Genomic DNA, 22,472 nt, shown 5'->3' with positions numbered 1-22,472 from the left:
GCCGGAGGCCATGAACCTCGGCGCGCAAGCGACTGGATAAATCCAGATCCTTCGCCATCAATATCATATCCAACAAACTCGAACATATCCACCAATCTCATGTTAGGGAAGGCAACTCGCCAGTACTCCCACAATTCGCCAGAAACATAAATCCCTTTGTAAAAAATCGAAAGGGGAGTAATGAAATGATCCTGCGCAGGTCCTCCGCCAGAGACCTGCGCAGGATCAAAGTGTAAAACAAAGGCTTATCTGAAAACAACTTAATATATTACATTTTCAACAGTCTTTACAAATTAAAGCAAAACCTCCGGCCTTACTTACAAAAAAGCGTCACATGCTTGGACGCAAAAAAGGCTAAGAAAAACCTAAAAACTAAAAAGCCTCACACCTGAGGCGGAGGAGGAGCAGAAGCCTCGGGCGTCTCTGAAACCTTGGCACCAGATCCCTCCGGAGCTTTGGCACCAGCATCACGAGCCTCCACTTCAGCCTGGGTCGGAGGACACGTCTCCCTCGGTGGACGCGAAGGACCGGCCTTTACAACCTTAGCCTTCTTCTTCGCAATCTCCTACAAAATACACATCTTAAGTAACATCGCAAAGCAGCAAAGCAAAATACAAAAAGAAATAACCAAATAATACAAACCTCAGCTCGACGATCCTCCGCCATTTTCTTCGCCTCATCCCGCCCAAACCTAATCCAGAACAAACTGATAAAGTTCCGGACAGATTTGCGCAGGCTAGGGGTGCCTTCGCCAACGTCCTCCGCCGCAGCAAATTCCTCCTTGGCGACTCCCTCCGCGTGAGAGCAACCTCCGCGGCGTAAAAGCCTAGCGAAGGAGCTAACCGCGGCCAAAGCCCCAAAATCAACAGCACCTCCGACAAAGTCGGGGAGCATGCGGATATGAGACTTCAGCCATGCGAGGGCAGCCCCAACATCGCCGCCGGGCGGAGGAGCAGAGGTGCTTCCCCCAAACTTCGCGAGCGAGTCGGCATAGAGCCCAACAATAGCTGCAGCCTCCGCTTCCGCCTTCTGTATGCGAGTCTGCAGCTCAACCGCAGACGTCCGCTCAGCGTCAAGCTCCTTGCGAAGGCGTTCAGCAATGTCCTCCGCCTTCTCGGCTCGCTGCAGGGCTAAGTCCCTAACTCTCCCCGCCTCAGCGACACTTGTGCGGAGGACCGCCGCCGAAGCTTCGGCATCTTCCTTCTCCTTCTTCAGAACCTCCGATCCAGCCTTATAGTCATCCCTCTCCTTTCTCAGGGAATCAATCTCCTTCCTGACGGAGGAAAACTCCTTAACCTCCTCCGACAGACGAGCCTTCTCAGCCTCCAAGGTCTCGTTCTCCTTCTTCAGAGCACCAATCGCCTCATCACGGCAGATAACCTCCCGGGAGCAACGCTCCTCCAAGGCGGCAGCCATGTGATGACCCTGCTCAAAAATAAATAGTTACAACAAACCTCCGAGTGAAAAACCGCGAAGGAAGATATAACAAATCACAAACATACAAGGCTATGGTGCTCATATTGCACGCGAAGGAGCGTGTCAAAGTCCATGCCGCGGAGCTTCTGACGAAAACGATCTGTAAAGCAAAAACAAGTAAGAAAAAACATCGTAAGAAACAAAAAACCTTTGGCGGAGGCCAGAACACGAACCTCCGACCAAGGAATGAACCTCGCGCAAGGCATCAGTCCAACCTGTGATCGAAGGATCAGAAGCACCTGCGCATAACAAAAACAAACCTTCGAATAAAATGCCAAAAAACAAACCAAACTGTTGAACCAAAAAGAAGAAACTCACCGGGATCAAGAACATCAGCAGGCGAAGGCCTGTTGGCCAACGCAGAAGGCGCAGGCTCACGCGGCGGAGGAACGGCAAGTCCTTCCTGCGCAACGCTGGCGCCTTTAGCCATCTCCTCCGCGGTAGCCAGCCCAGCAAAAACATCCGCTGAGAGATAAACAAAAAACATGAGACCAAGTCAATCAAAACTTGCAGAAAAACAAATAATCAACAAAAAATCATTACCCATGTACAACGAATTAATACCGTCACCAGCCGGACGAAGGGGAGCCTCCGCCCTCCTGATCCTCCGAACAGAGGCGGACTCAGCTTCGTCGCTGGACTCCACCTGAACCTCCTTAGGCGGAGATCCTCCTCCAGCCAAGGCCTCACGCGCAGGACTCTCGGCCACCACAAGATTCGCCTCCCACGCAGGACTCGCCTCAGGAGCCTCCGCATCGGAAGACTCCTCCCCAAGAAGGGACGTGAAAGGCGCACGTATAGAAGAGACCGCGCGTGAGGCCTCAACCTCAGGAACTCCACCAGCAGGAGCAGCCTCCGCAGGAACAGAAGCCACCGAGTTGGACTCGGCAGCAGAAGAGCGAGCGGAGGAAGACTCCACAGGAGTCTCCAACACAACCTCCGCCTTGCGCTTCTTAGCAAGTTGCTTCACAGCGCCGCCACCCTTCCTCTTCCTAGCCTCCGCCGCAGCAACGGCCTTGGAGGAATCCTTCTTCTTCTCCAACCCCAACAAAACATCCGGAGGAACAACGTAATCCTCATATTCAATCCCCAATTCCTCAAACACTCGGTTAAAGCGGGGCATCGTGCCCAGTGCAGACCTCCGCTGGAGATACTCCTTCTCCGAAATCTTCCCGACGATCCTCCGAGTGGAAACCTCCACTTGATCAAGGAAGGACTCCTTGGTCTCATCCTCCGGAATACCCGCGCCAAACCGGGGAAACGGCAAACCTTCCGGAGGACCAAACACAGGGACTTGCACCATCTCAATGGTGAACTCATCGGTCCTGCGGCCAAGGGGCCAGTAGTCAGCAGCGACCATCTCCTCAACCAAATCCCGGCCTCCGGAATATCGGCATGCCAGCGCAAATGCCTTATCACAAGCCAGTCGCTCCTCCGACATCTCCTGCGAAGGATCAACCTTCGAGAAAGGCTTCAGCTCCTTCATCAACGACGCGTAAGGATAAACTTTATCAACGCTGCCGTCATCTAAAGTCTTCGACGCAGCGGGGGTCTTCACGTAGAACCAGGCTCTCATCCAATCCTTCTCCCACTTGCCCTTTTGGCAGTAGGAGATCTCGCACCTTGGCCCAGGCATTGTGCGGCGCGGCATGAACGCGCAGCTTCCAAACTGCGCAATGCACTCAACACCTTCGGCATCCTTCACCTTCTTAGGTTGACGCTGAAGTTCAAAATACGAGCAGAAAGTATCAATGTGGGGCATGGCTCCGTAGGATTCACACGCCCAGGCGAATTTGCTAAGTGTTAGTATCCCATTGGGACTGAAATGCTGCAGCTCCACGTTGAAACTCTCCATCACTTCGCGAAGGAAATGATATGGAGGCATCCGAAGCCCGCAGGTGAAGAAATCCCTAAAAACCACCGCATAACCTTCACCAGGCGCAGGCACCGTTTGACCCGCTGGAGGAGCCTCCGCCCGACCATCCTTGAAAAACCTAGCCTCAACCATGTCAGCGATATCCTCCATCCTCACAGTCGACTGCCCGAACTCAAAAGTAATCGCCGCCATCTCCTCAAACTCCTTCGCACTGATCAAGTCACCAACAGAAGCTTCGACGTCAGATAACGTCTCCTCCAGATCTCGAGCTGCGGCCACCTCAAGCATCCACTCCTCAAACCTCCGCAGCCAACCTCCGGACCTCACACTAAGGAAATTGCGCAAAGGACCAGAAAAATCTGACCTCGAAGGACGCGGCGGAGGAAGCTGAGCCACCGTAAAACCTCCGACAATACTTTAGAACTAAACAAAAACGCACGCGAGCAGCTCAGAGAGAAAGATGTAGCGAAGGAAGGTGTGCAGGCAATGAGCAGCAGGGGTGAGAGCTCAAAGCTCCCCAGCATCCCCTTTTATAGGGGGGGGCCTGCGACCGCGCGGCCGTTGCGATTCCCCGCGCCCAACGGCTACAAGCGGAGGAATCGGCCAGACCGTTGCGCTTCGTCAATGCCAACGGCTAACTCCAACGGCAATAATATCCTCCGCAATCCTCCACAATCTAACGCGCGTAGGATATCAGACTAACATAGCAGCAATGATCGGAGGATCCCGGCAAAATAAAGAAACCAAGAAAATTTATGACTAAGTAAAAGAAACAGTTATCCAACATCTGCTAACAAACACATCCTGCGCACCAGGGGGGAAGGCAGCAACCATGCTCATAGTCTCCGCAGCGTAGCATGTTTTTGAGCACATGGACCGCAGGAGTGCCATTAGCCCAAAAAGGGGGGAACTGTTGGGGAAAAGCTGCATCCTTCCCCCTGGTAGCGTCGGAGGTTATCCTTCACCTGAGGAACCTCCGACGCCTGAAACGTCGGAGGATATCCTTCGACGGGAAATGCTAATGTTGACGACTCGTCTGGTCGTGCAGTGTGTGTGCAGGGACTGAGACACCGGCGGAGGTCCACGAGCGAGGAAAGGTTGGAACCTCCGACCCTCCCGGGTCCGAGGATGGCGGGAGAACGCAGCCAGGCCAAGGAACCTCCGACTGGACCAGGCTAAGGAGGAACTCCCGGGGTGGCCGGGTCGAGCAACCTCCGACCAGCCGGGCTGCGGAACCTCCGACACCAAAGCGTCGGAGGATCCGCAACTGGGCGGAGGATCCAAGCCTCCGACCTGCTGAGGCCCCAGTCAAAGGATGAACGAAGGGTTTGCAATGTGAAATTACGCAGGTGTATTAGGGTCAGTAGACTGCGATGAAAGGATATACTGGAATATTCCCCCACCGTCACGGGGCATTTATGTAAATGTCATTAGGTCGGTTTCCAGGCCCTATATAAGGGGCGTGACACCGCCATTAATAAGAGAGAGAGCATTCATTGTGTTCACCTACTGTTGAGCCCGCTGCTCGTCGGAGCTCAGACCTCTCACGGCACCGAGTGAGAAGGTTCTCTATTCATCGTACTGCTGGGGAGTGCGGAGAGCATCTTCCCAACACTAAGCTTAAAGTATTCGTCTCGTAAATTAAAGTTGTGCAATTAGTTATTTTTTATCTATATTTAATTTTCCATGCATACGTCCAAAGAAAGATGTAATGTGATAGATAATCTTAAAAAAAATTATAATTAGACAAGCCCGGTGGCGAACCGTTGACTTAACAAGGTCTTTATATTGGTTTCTATATTTATGAGGAGTTTGGTTGGAGAGACTAAATTAATAGGTACTGTAACATATTTATAACTATAGTAATTAATGTCCAATTATGAACTAATTAGACTTAGGCCTCGTTTAGTTCACTCCAAAAACCAAAAACTTTTCAAGATTTTTTATCACATCGAATTTTGCGTCATATACATGGAATATTAAATATAGATGAAAACAAAAACTAATTGTACAATTTGCCTGTAAATCGCGAGAAGAATCTTTTAAACCTAGTTACTCCATAATTGAACAGTGTTTGTTAAATAAAAAGAAAGTGCTACAGCGTCAAAATTCAAAAACTTTTTGGATCTAAACAAGGCCTAAGAAAAATGGTCTCGCAAATTATTTCTCTAGTTGTGTTTTTTAATTTTGTAAATAGTTAATACTTTATATATGTATCCAAATATTTAATATGATAGAAACTAAATAAAATTGATAAGAGGAAACCAAACGAGACCTTTAATCGGATATATATCGAGTGAATTAAATGATTCACAGGTGGAGCACTATGGCTAAGCGCCAGAGGCCAAGCAACTGTTGACCGATCTAGAGATCCGGGTCCCACACTAGGCCACCAAGAATGCTGCACCCAACCAACAACGGTTATACTCCCTGCATCCAAGAGTGTCCATCGTTTAAGCTAAGGCCTTGTTTAGTTTCGAAAAAATTTGGGATTTCGCTACTGTAGCACTTTCGTTTTTATTTGACAAATATTATTCAATCATGAACTAACTAGGATCAAAAGATTCGTCTCGTCATTTACAGACAAACTGTATAATTAGTTTTTGTTTTCGTCTATATTTAATGCTTCATGCATGTGTCGTAAGATTCGATGTGACGAGAAATCTTGAAAAAATTTTAGATTTTGGGGTGAACTAAACAAGGCCTAAAGATTTTTTCAATAGTCTCCATCGCTTGAGGTGGTTCTTCGTGTATGGGTTCAGTCTCGTGCACGCGCGAAGCCTCATATATGGATCGCACCATCTATACTATACTCACCGCTCAAGATCACGAACAGAAGCAGCTCAATCCACCGCGCTCCGGTCCCGTCGTCGTGCCACGGTGACGCCGAGTCACTCCACCGTGTGCTCGTGCAGTTGCTCCATTGTTGATGGATCACCAAATAATCACCGGAGGATAAGTTTGCGTGCGTAGAGTGAACTGGGCCCCGGTTTCCTACGACGAAGAAGATGACTACGTCGTTGGCCAGATTGCTCCCCTTGAGGGCGATCGAGCTCGATCGTCCATTGGCGATGAGCACTTGGCCAACGTAGGAGGAGATCGGCATGTCTGACAGTGTGATGCGTGTGAGTCCATATTAGTTGATCAGTCAATATTATTAACTTATAGTAATAAGGCCTTATTTAGTTTACTCCGAAAACCAAAAATATTTTCAAGATTTCTCGTCACATCGAATCTTGCGGCACATGCATAAAACATTAAATATAGACGAAAACAAAAACTAATTACACAGCTTGCCTGTAAACCACGAGACGAATTTTTTGACCCTAGTTAGTCTATGATTGGATAATATTTACCACAAACAAACGAAAACGCTACGGTATCGAAATTCAAAAAGTTTTCAAAGCCTAAGTAAAACTTGTATAATGGTCCACGTGATGTATTTAACCATTCTTTAATTTTGTCAGACGGAACGAGTGCATCACGCCAGCCCAGAATCATGGTTTGGTCAAATCATGATTATTGCTGAATCATGAATGCGTGATTGGTATATCCTGCTACTATGCTGTTCTAGGGGACCCGCGAAGATTTTTTTTTTTATATATACGCTGTCAATAAAAGAATACAACTATAATGAGAATTGCATTTTTATCTCCATGAAGTGAGAAAGGACCAGTACGATGCTTAGAACAAGGCCTTGTTTAGTTCCCAAAAGTGAAATGTTTTCGGTACTGTAGCACTTTCGTTTGTTTGTGATAAATATTATCTAATCATAGACTAACTAGGATCAAAAGATTTGTCTCGTGATTTACAGCTAAACTGTGTAATTAGTTTTTGTTTTCGTCTATATTTAATGTTTCATGCATATGCCACAAGATTCGATGTGACGAGAAATTTTGAAAACTTTTTGGTTTTCAAGGTGAACTAAACAAGGCCTAAGTAAAATTGTTTCTAGTAGCAGTGCTTGCCTTATGCCACAAACTAAAATGTCTCCGTCGCATAAATAGTTATTTAAGGTGTTTAAATTTTAAAATAATTTTAGACAACATCCTTGTACAACTAATTAGTACAAGTAAATTGTTACTTTTATGATCAGTTATTATCTTTGTATAATGACATATTAAATTTTTGTCCTTGTCTAATCTAACTATAAAAATAATTGTAATTATTAATGGTCTTTGTGGTTTTGCCTAACAGTTTTTTTTATTTTCGGAATAAAAATTTGAACAATTATTCCTACATAAATTATAAAAAACTAAAATTATAACTTAAAATATATGCAATAACCGTTGCTTCAAAGAATGGTAAAATTCAGCAATTTCTTTTTTTTCAGCCTAATAAAGTCTGAAATCGATTTATATGTACTGTGACATTTTAGCAGGGAGCATCGCTTCCTTCTTTCAACATTGCGGGAGCTCAAGCCAAAGAGCTAGCTAAGCTAGCTGCTCCCAAAGACCCAATGATGGCCGCCCCCGCCAAGCATGTCCTGCTGTTCCCGTTTCCCGGTCAGGGCCACCTCTCCGCGTTCATGTCCCTCGCCGGCCTCCTACACGGCGCTCTCCCCGACGCTGCCATCACCCTCGTCTCCACCCCGCGCAACGTTGCCGCCCTCCGGACTACCGCGCGCTCCAACTCCAACTCGTCGTTCCTCGGTTTCCACCCGCTGCCCTTCACCCCGGCGGACCACGGCCTGCCTCCGGACTGCGAATCCTCCGACGCCATACAGCCCATGGCCATCTTCGACCTCCTCGAGGCGTTCGAGGCTCTCGAGGCCGCGTTCGACGACTACCTCTCCGCCGCCGTCGCCGCGGCCGGCGGCAGTGGCCGCGACGTCTGCGTCGTCTCCGACCCGTTGACGGCGTGGACGGTGACCGTGGCCCGGCGCCGCGGGTGCGCGCACGCCTTCTTCGCCTCCTGCGGCGCGTACGGTTCCGCCGTCCTGCACTCGCTCTTTAGCCACCTGCCCGTCCGGCCCGACCCGACCACCGGCCGCGTCCACCTGCCCGAGTACCCCGAGGTCGTGATCCACCGCTCGCAGCTCTTCTCGGCCGGCCCGCCCGCCGTCAGGGAACGCGGCGCGAGGTTCTACGGCCGGCAGGTCCCTCTCGGCTATGAGACGGACGCGGTGCTCATCAACACCGTGGAGGAGTTCGAGCCCACCGGTCTCGCCATGCTGCGGCGCACCCTCAAGATCCCGGTCTGCCCCATCGGCCCTCTCGTGCGCGCCACCGGCCTGCCAGTCTCGACGCCAACGGAGGCGGACGCCGCCATCGTGAGCTTCCTGGACCGGCACCCGCCGTCGTCGGTGCTGTACATCTCATTCGGTTCTCAGAACTCTATACGAGCAGAGCACATGACGGAGCTGGCATTGGCCTTAGAGTCAGCCGGCCGGCCGTTCGTCTGGGCTGTCAGGCCGCCGGTCGGACACGACATCAACGGCGACGACTTCCGGGCCGACCAGTGGCTGCCGGACGAGTTCGAGGAGAGGGCGCGCACGGGCAACCGAGGTCTCCTTGTACGCGGGTGGGCACCGCAGGTGAGGATCCTGGCGCACGCGTCGACGGGGGCCTTCCTGAGCCACTGCGGGTGGAACTCGGTGCTGGAGAGCGTGACGCACGGCGTGCCGATCGTGGGCTGGCCGCTCTCCAGCGAGCAGTTCTACAACGCCAAGATGCTTGACGAGGAGTGGGGTGTGTGCGTGGAAGTGGCGAGGGGGAACGTGGAGGACACTGTGGTAAGCAGCGCTGCGGTCGCCGGCGTGGTGGAGACGGTGATGGGTCAGACGGCGAAGGCCGCAGAGATGCGGCGGCGGTTGAGGGAGATGAAGGAGGTGATGGAGGTGTCCTGGAAGGAGGGGAGCGGGTCGTCGAGGAAGGCGATGGAGGATTTCTTGCGGACGATGAATCTCCGGTGAAGTGAACAACTTCGTGTATTGCTCGATCTTTAAACTACTGGAATCTTGTGCGCCATTGCAAATGGTGCTAAATTATGCTCGCCGGCTTCTGCAAATGTCTAAAGACAGATTGATCTAGCTCTAGGCTATAGGTGTTTACCAATGGTTGCTGAGCTTCTGTAAAATATAGAAATAAAAGAATATGCTTTTCCTGCAGATCGATTTACAAACCGCGGCATACATGTTGATCATGTGTCAATTTTCCAAACAATAATGATCATATGTTGGTAGTTTTTTTAGTGCATGTATTTGTGTTGAGCAAGCAGTTTCTTTCAGCTGAGCCTCTTGTTCTCTTTTTCCAGACTTCACCAACATCCAGAAGCAGGTATTGTACTAATTATTTATATGGCCTAAAAGGCACAAGCAAAGAATATGCATATCAGTCGACTAATCGAATTATTGTTCAATTCTGATGCATACATAGATCACCCTTTTCTTTTTGTGTTAACGAAACTTCATGGCTTGTACAACTTTGGTGGAATGGTGCAGTTTTCTTGTAGGACTTCAGGGCAAAAATGTTGCCCAATATAAATAGGAGGTCTCATTTGCTATACAAGAAAATTTTGATTGCAGTTGCAGTAGCTTACAGTCCACTTGTCTCCAAGCCAAATAATCACGAATAGTCTTCAAATTTGGGTAACATACAGCCCGAGCATCGAAATATGGTGGCTCCTTCAGCTCTTTAATAGGAAAGAAGTCTTTCCACTTCATTACGTACACAGAAGTGAAGTAGGAAACACATAAAGATAGAATTTTGCTGAAGTTATTGGTAGAGATGTCAATATCATGATGCCATGAACATTTGATCATAGTTCGAAAACAAAAGGCACACAGATGAGCATTCCCAATATCGGTGAAAAAGTGAAACTGAATGAGTTACCTTTCTCGTCGGTGATAGAACTCCGTTTCCTCTCTGAAAATGAAACTGCAGGGTAAACATGGGCCGTGTTTAGTTGTGGAAGGAAAAAATTTCGTGACACTATAGCACTTACGTTTGTTTGTGATAATTATTGTCCAATCATGGACTAACTAGGCTCAAAAGATTTTTGTCTCGTAAATTTTGACTAAACTGTGCAATTAGTTTTTATTTTTATCTATATTTAATACTCTATGTATATATTTAAAGATTCGATGTGATAGGAAATCTTGAAAAATTTTAGGTTTTTAGGTGGAGGTAAACAAGGCTCAAGAATATAAGAAATTTGTAATAATAGAGAAGACAATTAATGCATCACATGCTAGAACGTTCAGTTTAAATTTTATACATGCATCTGCCCCCCCCCCCCCCCCCCACCCCGACATGCATGATCCATCCATTCAGTACTTGCAGTGTACCAATACAACTCTTAAATGAATTACATAGTGAGCTTGCAATGCATTTATCTCTGGAAAATAAACGACAAACGCCAAGCAGGGTGCCTTCCCCGGGACCAGGCCCAAGCTGGCCAGCCGTATAACCGGGGTTTGGCTACGGTCGAACAGTCGATTTGGTCATTCGTCCGTGACCTGGGCTTGGGCTGGCTCCATCCTCGCGCGTCGTGGTGGGCCGTGGCTTGTCCTGGCCATCCTATATAAGCGGGAGTGTCACCGTCGGGCTAAGATTCATCAACATTGCTCACTCGCCGCCGCTCACTCGCTCACTCACTTGCTCTCTCGCTATCTCACCTTCTTCCGTCTCCCTCCGCCTCGTCCCCACATCGGCGGTGACCACGGTTGGCGTTGTTGGTAAGCCAATCAGGCCCTAGTATGTTGTGTGCCTCTCATTTTCTGTCTCGGTTCATCTATGTTTGTTCATGTTTTTCGATCCGAACATTGTGAGGGGTTATTTTTCGATTGCATAGCTGAGCTTTAGAGTTTGATGGATGATTGTAGCGAATCTGGGAGACGCACCACCAGGTGTCGCAGCCATCCTTTCTATTGCTTAGAAGTTGTGGCATGCTGAAATGGAGGAGTGAGCTGACCAGGCATGCACGAGGATTCGTGTGAGGACGGACACAACAGCGTCGGTGTGCTCATGCATGGCCTTGACCGAACATATTACCAAAGCAAAGGTGACTTCCAATTCCCACACAAACACTAAAATTTTAGTTTAAACATATACATAATGAGCATCAAGTTTCTAGGCACATTGTCCCCATCACAATAGACCCAACTTATAGGAGGAGAGGCCACGGCCTCCTGTCTAGCTTATGAACTGTGTCATGGCCTCTCCTCTAGAAGGAGCGCAATGCCAGGACGTTCGACGACTTGTCCCGCATGACGGCCCAGGTCTGCTCCGCCGTGCTCGACGAGCTATACGATTGCATTGCAGCTGGCTTCCGTGGTCTAGCTGTGTTCACCACTACTGCAGACTGATGTGTAGCTAACCATCTTGGCAAATTTATCTACTTTGTAGCTTTGGCTCGAACTTTTCTCTCCTTAATGAAGTATGTGCAGCGCACTGTTTCGAAAAAACAGGAGAGTGGATATGGTGTGCTAGGGAGGAGATGACATGCTAGGAGCTCACCTTGCTCACCTAAACACAACCGGTGTTGGCCTTGCACCACCACACCAGGCAGAGACAACACTAAGGGCGTTCCCAACAATATGGCTAGCTTGTTATCATTGATATCTGCATCAGTTAAAGAGATAACACAATGATTCATCCGCTGAACAGTTATTTGCAGCGAACACCGACACCCTCCTAAACAACACTAGTACTGTTTTTCTCAATTTTTATGGCATCTTCAAAGAAGATGAGTGAAGTGAGGGACGCGGAGGGGCGTGGTGTGCTAGGTGCCCTCAAGGCACACAAATTGTGTAGCAACGAATTCTTGCTAGCGCGTAGTTTCTTTAGCCTTCTCTCTCTTCCATATCAACAAGATTCTAACGTCTTTTCATTCAAAAAAACAAGATTCTAACGTCAGCTATCTCCGAGATAGATTGTTGGGGATAACCTAAAACCTTTCACTTTTTAAAAAAATAAAAAGGCGTGAATGTTATAGTGACCTGTCACTTTTGAGCTGCCCTAGGAACCGTTACTTGTGAAAAAGCGATAGCTCTTTCTAAAATTTATCACTGCTATTAGTAGTGATGGATGTAGTCACCATCCATCACTTTTACCTGTCATTAGTGATGGGTGTTTGTCAAGCGCGGATTCGGACCAAAGACATTATAAGTGATCCATCACTTTTCGCTATTGATAAGGAACACACTGGTTGTCGTCCATCACTTTTTTATTTATCATCAGTAACAGGGCCAAGAGCCAGTCAATTTTCCTTCCGTCATTTTTCAGTGTTCTCATGTAGTGTGTGCTATATATCTGTATCTTTAGAATTGTCCGTTTACATATATGTATCCATCCCAATACAAGAATGCGTGTGACAGTTGGGTTGTTATATTATACTACTATATAGATGATTTATTCTTTGGTTCGTGCAGAAGAGCTCTGTTGTGCAAGCTGGCAACCTGTGGGATTGCATGGATACTCGCAGCCAACTTGTCTTACCACCGGGCTTGGGCTCCTACCAAAGTACCAATCCCCCATTACCTCCTTCAGTGTCTGCTCCAAGAAAATCAAGACGTGTTATTGTATCAATCCAAGAGAGTCTGTTTAAATCCACTAACAAATTTTACGGCCAGTCAGCAGTATTTTTTCTCTCATAACAAATCAATATTAGCTGCTTTTACGGCCAGCCGAACAGGGTAGAGCTTTTTGATCCCAAATTATAAGACATTTTGGTTTCTCTAGGTTCATATATTTTGGAATGCACCTAGATATATATTATGTAGATACATATGAATCTAGAAATGTCAAAAGTCTTATAATTTGAAATAGAGGAAGTAGTTGGTACCTAATAGAACCTATAAGCAACTCTCTAGCTAGTTAGTTGATTTATTATTAACAGGTCTCTAGCTATGAATCTAGTTAGCTGCTAATCTATAAACACTAATGGATGTAAAAGAGACTCTAATACATCGATCAATAACAAGGCAATAACTAAAGAGATGCACACTGGTATTCACTTCATTAATTCCACCTCACCTTGTTTCCGATCCTCGGGGCGACCTGTTTGTTCCATCCTGAATCATCGAAGATAGTCTGACAATGGGTGAAGCATGAATCGATGAACCAGCTGTTGTTGGTGTTGTCGTCAGCAGCCTCAAGGTCATCTACCATCTCCTTCCTGAATGCTGCAAACGGACAAGGATCGAGAGTGATGTATTTGGTGCGGCTTCGATCAGAAAAACCCTAATATTACAGTCAATAGTTACTATATTGACACAATCAAAGGGCAGTAACAACCATTGAGGACTTGTATCTGTGAGGAATTGCATCTGCGAACGTCAGCTCTGCAGCTGCGCCATGACTCATCGGGGGACGATCCATCCGGCGCAACAACAAAACGTACCTGCCACACGCCACGGATGAAATAAAACCAAATGCAAGCATGCATGGATAGCAGTCGGGGTTGTTCACTTGAGCTCTCGTAATTCTAAAGCTTTGAGTGACAGAAACAGAGTTAGGTCTTGTTTAGTTCCGAAAACTTTTTGGTTTTCGAACTGTAGCACTTTCGTTTTTATTTGATAAATATTGTCCAATCATGGAGTAACTAGGTTTAAAAGATTCATCTCGCGATTTACAGGTAAACTGTACAATTAGTTTTTATTGTCGTCTATATTTAGTGCTCCATGCATGTGCCGCAAGATTCGATGTGATGAAAAATCTTGAAAAGTTTTTGGTTTTTTGGGTGAACTAAACAAGGCCTTACTGTACCTGCCAAGAGTCGTAAGCAGAGTTTACGATCAATGTGGGCGTGCTGAGGCTCTTAATAAGCTCCGCGGGAAAGAAGCACTGCATGGCATGGCATGTAAGCAACACTGTCACTACTATATATAGTAGTATTAATGAATAATATATCTTAGTATCTTACCAGCCAAGCAACATTGTCACTCCTATATAGTACTAATGATTGATATATCTTACCAACCAAGCAGATCGATATAATGCTGTGAGGCCTTCTTTTGAACCCAAGAATTAAACAGAAATTTCACATGCATTTAAAAAACAACAACAACACAAGAATACATTCTAATGAATGGGAGGTCTATTAGTATTATATATATAATACCTGTGTGGGATCCTTGTTTGCGAGGAGGCAGTCCTTGGGCAAAACTTTAGTAGAAGTAACATTCTTGTGGAAGATAAGAAACCGGAAAGAACATGCATTAAGTTAGCTGAAACCACACCCACACTGATAGGATTCATTCTTTCTTTAGTAACATGAACGAACTTGACGAGGACTGACGCTCACCTGAAGATGAACAACTCCGTTGTAAACAGACCGCATGGAGCGCTGCCCTGACAAATCCTTTCTGCACACACGCAGTGGCAGGGCAAGATTTGAGTTCGTACTTCGTACGAGTAAACTCAATTACAGTTTACAAAGTGGATATCTTGCTTGTATGATACCGATGGACTTACGCATCAACAAAGAATCCAGCATCGGAGAGGCATTTCACGGTAACCTCAGGAGGAAACCGTGAGCGAAAATCGTTGCAATGCAGCAGCGTAGCCAGACCACCAGCAGAACAGCCTGTGAGCAAGGTCTGAAACCAAAGGCGATGCATTGAGCATTTAGCTTATTGATGAGTTCATCAAACATCTTAAGCGAGTAAATGAAATCAATCACTTGTAATGAAAATTAGCAAAATGAAGTAGTGTGTGTATATATATATATATATATATATATATATATATATATATATATATATATATATATATATATATATATATATATATATACTGGCCTGTTTGGCCTGGGCGAGGCCCTTTTGCATGAGTTCGTCGAGGACCGCCTCCCAGATGCGCAGGCCTCTGAAGAAGAGCGTGCCGTTCCCATGCTCAGCCGCCTCGAGCTGGGAATCCCCCGAAAATGATGCCCCGTCGCAGTACCTAACAAACACTCTGTTCCAGCTGTAGAAATCTGCCAATCACACACATACATAGAGAGATACTTTATTAATCAATTTAATTAACTAGTGGAATCATCGACTGGCCAAAGAAAAAAAAGCTACAGAAGATAAAGATACGGATATACCAGGATTCTGTGCCGGATCGTTGCTGAGAATCCCAGAGAAGTCCATCAGTTTCTCCATGTAGAGGGACGAACCGAGGTAGCCCTTGCTGCGGTCGGAGCAGCTGCGCACGGTGTCGCACCAGCCGCCCCCCATGAGATGGATGAGCCAGCTGCTTGACCCGGCGCCGGTGCCCGCCTGCAGGTGGTACCCCGGCGGGCTTCCGTCCAGGCACACTGCGCCCTTGTCCTGAGCGGCGGTCAGCAGGGTGAGCTCGACGAGGTTGGATGAGGATGAGGATGATCGGTGCCGGGGCGGGTGCCGTCTGCTCGTGCTGGTGGTGCCGCCGAAGCTGGCGATCAGGAAGGGAAGGAGCAGGACGACCACCGTCGCCGAAACGGCGAGCGCTGCTGCCCGAGCGCTTATTCGTCGCTGGCGCTGCGGCGGTGGCGGCAGAGGGAGGAGCGGCGACCGGAGTTCGGTGGTGGCCATCGTCGATCGGTAGCTGGATTGTTGGCCTGGCCGCCAGCAGGCTCTGTGTCTGGTCTAAAAGCACTTTTTATGGTGTAATGGAATAATGGAGTAGGAGTAGAAGCGAACTAAGAAGCAGACACGAGGTGGTATTAATTAGCAACCACGCGTTGTGGTGTGGTGTGGCGTGCGATGGGATGCACGGGATGTGATTCTGAACTGCGACGCGAATGGATGGTGGTGACCTCGATGGAGTTCCAGATCGAGACGGCCGGCCGGCCGGTTGGAAATCGGAGTAGTATTATTATTCACTGCTTATTATTTCTTTTTTTTGGTTCATTGCTGACGTCCATTCCTTCCCGGCCTGGAAAATATACTACAAACAGACGTCTGTCGTCACTTGCTGATAATAATAAGTTAGTGGGCCGTTGGTGCCCGTCTGTTTCTTCGTTTCGTTTCGTGATTTCCATTATTCAGTCTTCTTGCGTCGTCAGCATTCATCACCAAAGCAAGGACCGGCTATATGTCGTAAGTCTTATATATATATATATATATATATATATATATATATATATATATATATATATATATATATATATATATATATATATATATATATATATATATATATATATATATATATATATATATATATATATATATATATATATATATATATATATATGAAAATTCCTTTGTACACGTACGTGTAGTTACTCTCATCTTCAATAAACTACATTGTGCGTCCTCTATATATATATATACACACACCACACACACCTAAGTAGCTACGCTAGCTCCTGAGTAGAGGTTGTTCATAAGCATCTTTATATTCATCTTTCGAGCAAGATCAAAGGATTTGACTAAGCCAAGTTACAAGAGTCAAGTTATATAATAGTTGTCTTTTATTTGTCTATAAAACAATTTCTCTTTCCTATTTCTTACCACAACATTTGTTATTTGCGCTCACCACTTTATATACATTCGTGTCCAGCTTGGTGGTTGCATAAGAGTCAGATTATCATCTCTCTCGTCTTGTCTTCTCCATATCATCATTAATTTGATTTCAAACCAATTATTGTACTTGCTCTTAACGTAGAGGGCAAATCTAGCTGATAATATAGTCAAGTAATAAATATCATATATTTTCTAAAAAAAAGTCTTATAAAAAATAGACTTGGATGAAGATAAAAAAAATTATATCAGAAGTTGTAGAGGTCAATGTGATATACAACTTTATAGTTAATAATTTTTAAATTTTAATAAAAGCCGACTATAGTCACGGAGGAGCCCATGTGGATGGCGGAGGACCCCGACCCCGGCCCGCGGAAAACAATTTTATGCGACACCATCGCATGGGAGGCTCCATGCGACATCTTTGCATGTTTGACACAGGCTCCACCTACATCAACGTCCGCCCAACAGTTAGAGATAGGACTCCACCTGTAGCAACATGATTAGGCCATATGGCACAGCACTTATGATGAGACGATGTCGCATAATTTTTTCTGACCTGCCCCCCTTCCTCGTTGCCCCACCACCAAATTCTTCCAGATCCGCCGCATCCACACCACCACCATGTCTGTAACGTCCCGCCTCCACGAGGCCGGACCCGCTTACATCTGGCAGCTTTTCTAGGACATAGTCAGCCCTTACAGACCAATACCAGTCTTTTTCTGCACACTTTGTCCTCACTCGTGCACACCCGAGAAGTACTTCCCGGTCAATCACCCATCCCTAAATTTCTCCAGGCCAAGCATGCTTAACTTTAGAGTTCTTTGGAGATTGGCTTCCAGAAAAGAAGTTACAACTTATTTGTATGAGTATCCTATTAAGCCTTAGGTCGGGATGTTACAGTGTCCTCCCTCACAAGATCCACAACTGTTTAGGTAACGTTTGGTTGAGAGATAAGGTGAAGTGAGACGGTCTTCTCTCTGATTTGTGGGACAAGATGACTCTATTTTCTGTTGGGTTGAGAAAGAATGGGATCAACCCGTTTTCTGTTTGGTTTAGAGATATGAAAAATAAGATCACCAACTCACATGTGGAGATCATGTGTTAGTTTTTTTTCTTTTTTCTTCCTCCTTCCTTATCTCTTTCCCCCAACAACCGCCCAAAGGCCCCATGTGGCCACGCACCACAGACTGCATCGCCCCACGACTCCTCTGTTGCACGCCGTCCCGCACCTTCTCCACTGCCATTGGTGAGATTGCCCACAACCCACTCCTGCTCCTCTGTGCGCCCCCTTGGAGCTCTTGCGACGATGGCCCCTCGATAGTCGCACGACGGCGGCCCCTGGCGCTCATGTGGAGGCGGTCTCTCGAACTCGTGTGGTGGCTCTTTGGCGGTCGTGTGACGGCTCACCCAGGGTCGCATGTGGCAGCTCCTCACAGTGGCGGCCCATCCGAGGTTGTGCGGCGGCAACCCCTGATGCGAGGAGCTCATCAAACACACGGTTGGATACATAGGCAAAAGTTACATTGTGACTTGCTTGAGTAAAGTTACTAAATCCCAATCCTCCAAACACGTGGTTATAGTCACGGAGGAGCCCTTGTTCACTCTACCGAATCAATAGGCCAACGATGCATCTCTGTACTACGGCTCCACCAAACAGTAGAGAGCGTGAGGATTACATAAACAAGAGACATGTATAGGTGACCGCTTAGTTTGTAGGGATGTATAGATCTTAAAAAACCTCATCTCCATACCAAGGATCGGACTTCACGCAAACCTACATCACTCCATGATTATTGGAGTTCCAAGAGATCAACATGTGGCCTGCTCTACTGCAGCCTCGTCGTTTATTCCTTTCTTTGAGCAAGATAAAATGGTTATTTTTAACCTTTGACTTAACACCGTGAAGTATATAAAATAAACAGAAAGTCATAGAAAAAAGAAAATTTTATTTTGAGGTCAATAAGTAAGTTCAAAAACATCATAAAAAAGAGATATTTTTTCGAGACCATACATGTAAAGAGCTCCATTATTATTATTATTATTATTATTATTATTATTATTATTATTATTATTATTATTATTATTATTATTATTATTATTATTATTATTATTATTATTATTATTATTATTATTATTATTATTATTATTATTATTATTATTATTATTATTATTAAAAGAGAAGAAGAATTAAAAAAAAAAAAACCCACCGATGCTTGATCCCCTACTTTATCCACTCGGCCGGTTGGCCCACGCCTTCGGCCTTCCTCCTAGTCCGTCCAGGCCGGCCTCCTTCCCCAACACAACACAAGTCCTTCCGCTCCCCTTCGGCGGCCGCAGCCCGAGTTTTACGGGAGCTGATCTTCAGACCTAGCCCAGCCAACCCCCACGACGTGGCGACTCCTAGCTTTCAGCCCACCGGCCGCATCTCGCAGAGTCTCAGTCGCGGGCCTCTCCAAATTTGGACTCCAATGCACGGTATCTGTTGCGACTTCTAACTCCGGGCCGCCGCTCTCGAACCCTCCCCGACTGCGAGACGCGACTGATAATTTTCCTTTAAACTACACACTTCTACCACTACTATCTTAAAAGTAGACATACTGCTATGGTCCACCATGAGTCCACATAAATAAAACAAGTAAAAATAAGTATAGAAATATGTCCATTGAAAAACAACATGCCGATATTAAATTCACTTTAAATTATATTAATACTCTATGACAAGAAACTTTATATACTCCTTATCAATATTGATAATTTAATTTTAATTATTCTATGTTTTACGTAATAAAACAATACTGCTACATTACACATATAATAATCCTTTAATTAATATAAAGAATACGACATCTTGAGTGGTGCAATGTAAAACAACTATTTATACCACAGAAACAACTATTTATAAGTTAGCGTGGCGACGGAGTAGGGGTAACGTGATGCTTTGTCTTTAAAACACAAGAGTGAATTCACAAAGATTTTAAAAAACAGAGTCAGAAATCATAATTTCAATACAAAACAAGGGTATGAATACGAGAATCTAGAGAAATTTATACCAAAATTATAGAGCTGTAAAACTTTATAGTTAATAGATTTTTTTATTTGAATCCTTTAGAGCATGAATATTTGTTTTAAATTCTTAGGTTTTAAAATTCAAAATTTAGAATTTTCAAACCACATCAGATATCGAAATGGTACAGTATACAATAAAGTTCTAGTGCTCGATGCGATCGACATGTCGTCGGGTAATTAATGATCCGATCAAACAGTTCCATTCATTCTGCTGTCACTCTAGCGAATCAATATAGGCCACCATGCATCTCTGTACTGCTCCACTTGTAGGGATATTTAATCTTCAAAAACGAAAAAAAAAATGCTGTGTTGCTACACCCCATGTCCATACGAGGATCGGACTTCACGCAAAATCAAGACGATCGAGTTCCGGGGATCAACACGTGGCCTGCTCCTACTACTGCAGGCTGCGTAGGTGGTCCATGGCCTCCGCGAGCGTGAGCGCGAAGCGTTCGATGTCGAGCCGAACGTCCTGCTTGGTCATGTAGATGTCGAACATGGCAGCCCAGCCTTTGCGGTGGATGGAGTCCGGGTCCTTGATCGCCGGGTGGTCGCGCCCCAGCAGCTCCGGCAGCGAGCTCTCCTCCAGCGTCACGTTGTAGCAGAGGTACTTGAGCCCCATGTCCGCCGCCGGCTCGCCGTACTCGACCCTGGCCATCAGGTCCAGCTTCCCCCACGGCACCACCTGGACGAGCACCCCGCCGGGCGGCAGGAACACCTCGTTCGTCATCCCGGCGCCGTGGATGCCCACCATCACGTCGAACGAGTTCACCACCCGCGCCTGCTCGTCCACGGCCGCGTCGATCAGCAGGTCCGTCACCGCCACCTCGAACCCCGCCGCCTCCGCCGCCCGCACCATCTCCGCCTCGTTCAGGAACCGCCGGGTGCGCTGCCGCTGGATCAGCATGAGCCGCGGCCGATTCTTGCCCGGCTTCACCGGCGCGCCGCGAGGGAGCGCGTACGCCTCGCGCAGGAACCTGGTGAAGTCGGGCATGGAGACGCGGCGGTGCCCCTGCCCCGGAACCATCTCGGGGACGACGCCGAAGTCCATGTGCAGGCGGAGGCCGACGGTGAGGTGCGGGAAGCACCGGACGTGGGCGTCGCCGTCCAGGTTCACCACGTCGTACTTGGACATCCGCCGGAGGGCGAGCCTGTACTTGCCCAGCCACCACGGCTGCACCCGGTTGATGACGAGGAGCTGGACCTCGCCGTCGTACCGCAGCGACGTCAGGTACAGCGGCAGGAGCACGTCGGCGTGGTCGTGGAAGGCGTTGCCCGAGTACCCGCCGAGCGCGAACACGACGCCCGGCGCGTGGTGCGTCACCGTGCACGCCGGCGCGGACGCCGGGTCCTGCAGCTGCGTCACGTTGAGCGTGTCGACGTTGGACGCGCTCCGGCGCGAGTACGGCCGGATCTTCCACTCCCGCCGCTGCTCCGACGACCAGCCCGGGGGCACGATGTCCACCGACCAGGCTTTGCCGTTGATGCGGACGTCGCCATCGAGTTCGCAGTAGTCAGAAAAACGCTCCTCCGTGCTGCACACCACCTTGTTGCTGACCTTCTCTGTTGCACGGCAGGAAAACCACAAGATTCACCGCGATTAACTCAACACTTATGTGAAAAGGGGTTGATTAATTGAGGTTATCTTACTCTAGCCTAGATATTCTATAGAGAGAGTATGGAGACCTTGCCGTGTTAAAAGTCAGATCCGTCACAATTCTGATAAAATTTCTTAGCTCCTACTCAGATTTGCTAAAATTATTTCGCCAGGCCAGAACCTCTAAAATTTTACTGACCATTTAGCCGTGATAAATACAAGTTAAATTTTGATTTCAGTATCGGGAGACACGGTTCACTGTCTCCCACACTTTTACTTCCATATACAAACAAGCTCAATTTGTTTGCATTTTACGATGACGATCTTGAACTCTCGGTCCCAAATTGAGCACCACGAAAATTCGATCGGGTGATTACCTGATTCACTTGAGCCTTGAATCAGCTGTTTATCCACGATCTGTTGCTCTTCCGTAGTGACAACTGCAGATTAATCGACAACAAGCAACAATCATCAGTTGATGGCCATGACTAGCTACAAGTCGTTGTCTGCCCCAGTCTTCTCCATGCTGTATGTATGTAAAAGAGTGCTCACCTGTTTCACCGGGACCTTCATTCTGCTGTTTATTAGTCGATAGCCACTGTGATACCGTAGTGACAACTGCAGATTAAGAAATAACCAATAAGCAAACTGACTAAGAAAATCAGCTACCCCGTGACATTGTGCGAATGGTTCCTTACCGTTGGGGCGGCTGAGGGCAGTCTGCTGCGAGACGACGAGGTAGGTGAGGAGCACGAAGAGGACGCCGGCGATGAGGCCGACGTTGACGTGGCCGTGCACCAAGCTTTTCATGCTCTTCCGGGGGGAGCTTCAGCTAGCACTAGCAGCCACCTCCTCCTGCCGCTGCTGCTAGTGGTGGTGGTCGTCGTCGTCTCTTTCCAGGCCGATCCCAGTACGTGGCTAGAACTTAAAACCCAGACGGTGGTAATTAAGCAAGTCTTTAGGGTTCTCGAGATCCAGGCCGTCTCTACTAGTTTTTTTCGAACAATGTCCCTGTTATT

The 22,472-nt window shown here is 47.1% G+C and overlaps 3 protein-coding genes across 3 annotated transcripts; 1 reads left to right on the top strand and 2 right to left on the bottom strand.

Annotated features, from left to right (window-relative positions):
• On the top strand, positions 7,717-9,487 carry LOC8079053 (UDP-glycosyltransferase 92A1). Its single transcript, XM_002457432.2, has one exon. It carries the CDS (start codon positions 7,812-7,814, stop codon positions 9,264-9,266), a length of 1,455 nt encoding a protein of 484 aa, XP_002457477.1. The 5' UTR covers positions 7,717-7,811; the 3' UTR covers positions 9,267-9,487.
• On the bottom strand, positions 12,503-16,018 carry LOC8079052 (pectin acetylesterase 5). The gene is made up of 9 exons (XM_021455452.1): positions 15,386-16,018; positions 15,096-15,271; positions 14,770-14,894; positions 14,600-14,660; positions 14,417-14,479; positions 14,062-14,139; positions 13,591-13,696; positions 13,330-13,478; positions 12,503-12,846 (listed from the first exon to the last, which is right to left on the bottom strand). The coding sequence occupies exons 1-9, from the start codon at positions 15,852-15,854 to the stop codon at positions 12,706-12,708; spliced, it is 1,368 nt and encodes a 455-aa protein (XP_021311127.1). The 5' UTR covers positions 15,855-16,018; the 3' UTR covers positions 12,503-12,705.
• LOC8070433 (protein O-linked-mannose beta-1,4-N-acetylglucosaminyltransferase 2) lies at positions 19,929-22,472 on the bottom strand. Its single transcript, XM_002455247.2, has 4 exons — positions 22,152-22,472; positions 22,006-22,071; positions 21,831-21,893; positions 19,929-21,419 (listed from the first exon to the last, which is right to left on the bottom strand). Exons 1-4 carry the CDS (start codon positions 22,261-22,263, stop codon positions 20,254-20,256), a joined length of 1,407 nt encoding a protein of 468 aa, XP_002455292.1. The 5' UTR covers positions 22,264-22,472; the 3' UTR covers positions 19,929-20,253.

This window comes from Sorghum bicolor, chromosome 3, assembly GCF_000003195.3.
Source record: "Sorghum bicolor cultivar BTx623 chromosome 3, Sorghum_bicolor_NCBIv3, whole genome shotgun sequence".
NCBI lineage: Eukaryota > Viridiplantae > Streptophyta > Magnoliopsida > Poales > Poaceae > Sorghum > Sorghum bicolor.
Note: the sequence above shows the minus strand (reverse complement) of the source record. Positions and strands in the feature narration are given on the sequence as shown.

Bases quoted from the DNA above. Each gene is read 5' to 3' on its own strand.
- LOC8070433 (XM_002455247.2), bottom strand. From the start codon at position 22,263: ATGAAAAGCTTGGTGCACGGCCACGTCAACGTCGGCCTCATCGCCGGC. The intron at 22,072-22,151 runs GTAAGGAACCAT...CTTAATCTGCAG, and splicing joins TGCCCTCAGCCGCCCCAACG to TTGTCACTACGGTATCACAG. The intron at 21,420-21,830 runs GTAATCACCCGA...GCCGTGCAACAG, and splicing joins TCAAGGCTCAAGTGAATCAG to AGAAGGTCAGCAACAAGGTG.
- LOC8079053 (XM_002457432.2), top strand. From the start codon at position 7,812: ATGATGGCCGCCCCCGCCAAGCATGTCCTGCTGTTCCCGTTTCCCGGT.
- LOC8079052 (XM_021455452.1), bottom strand. From the start codon at position 15,854: ATGGCCACCACCGAACTCCGGTCGCCGCTCCTCCCTCTGCCGCCACCG. The intron at 14,480-14,599 runs GTGAGCGTCAGT...ATCTTCCACAAG, and splicing joins ACGGAGTTGTTCATCTTCAG to AATGTTACTTCTACTAAAGT. The intron at 13,479-13,590 runs GTTGTTACTGCC...GTCCGTTTGCAG, and splicing joins ACAGATACAAGTCCTCAATG to CATTCAGGAAGGAGATGGTA.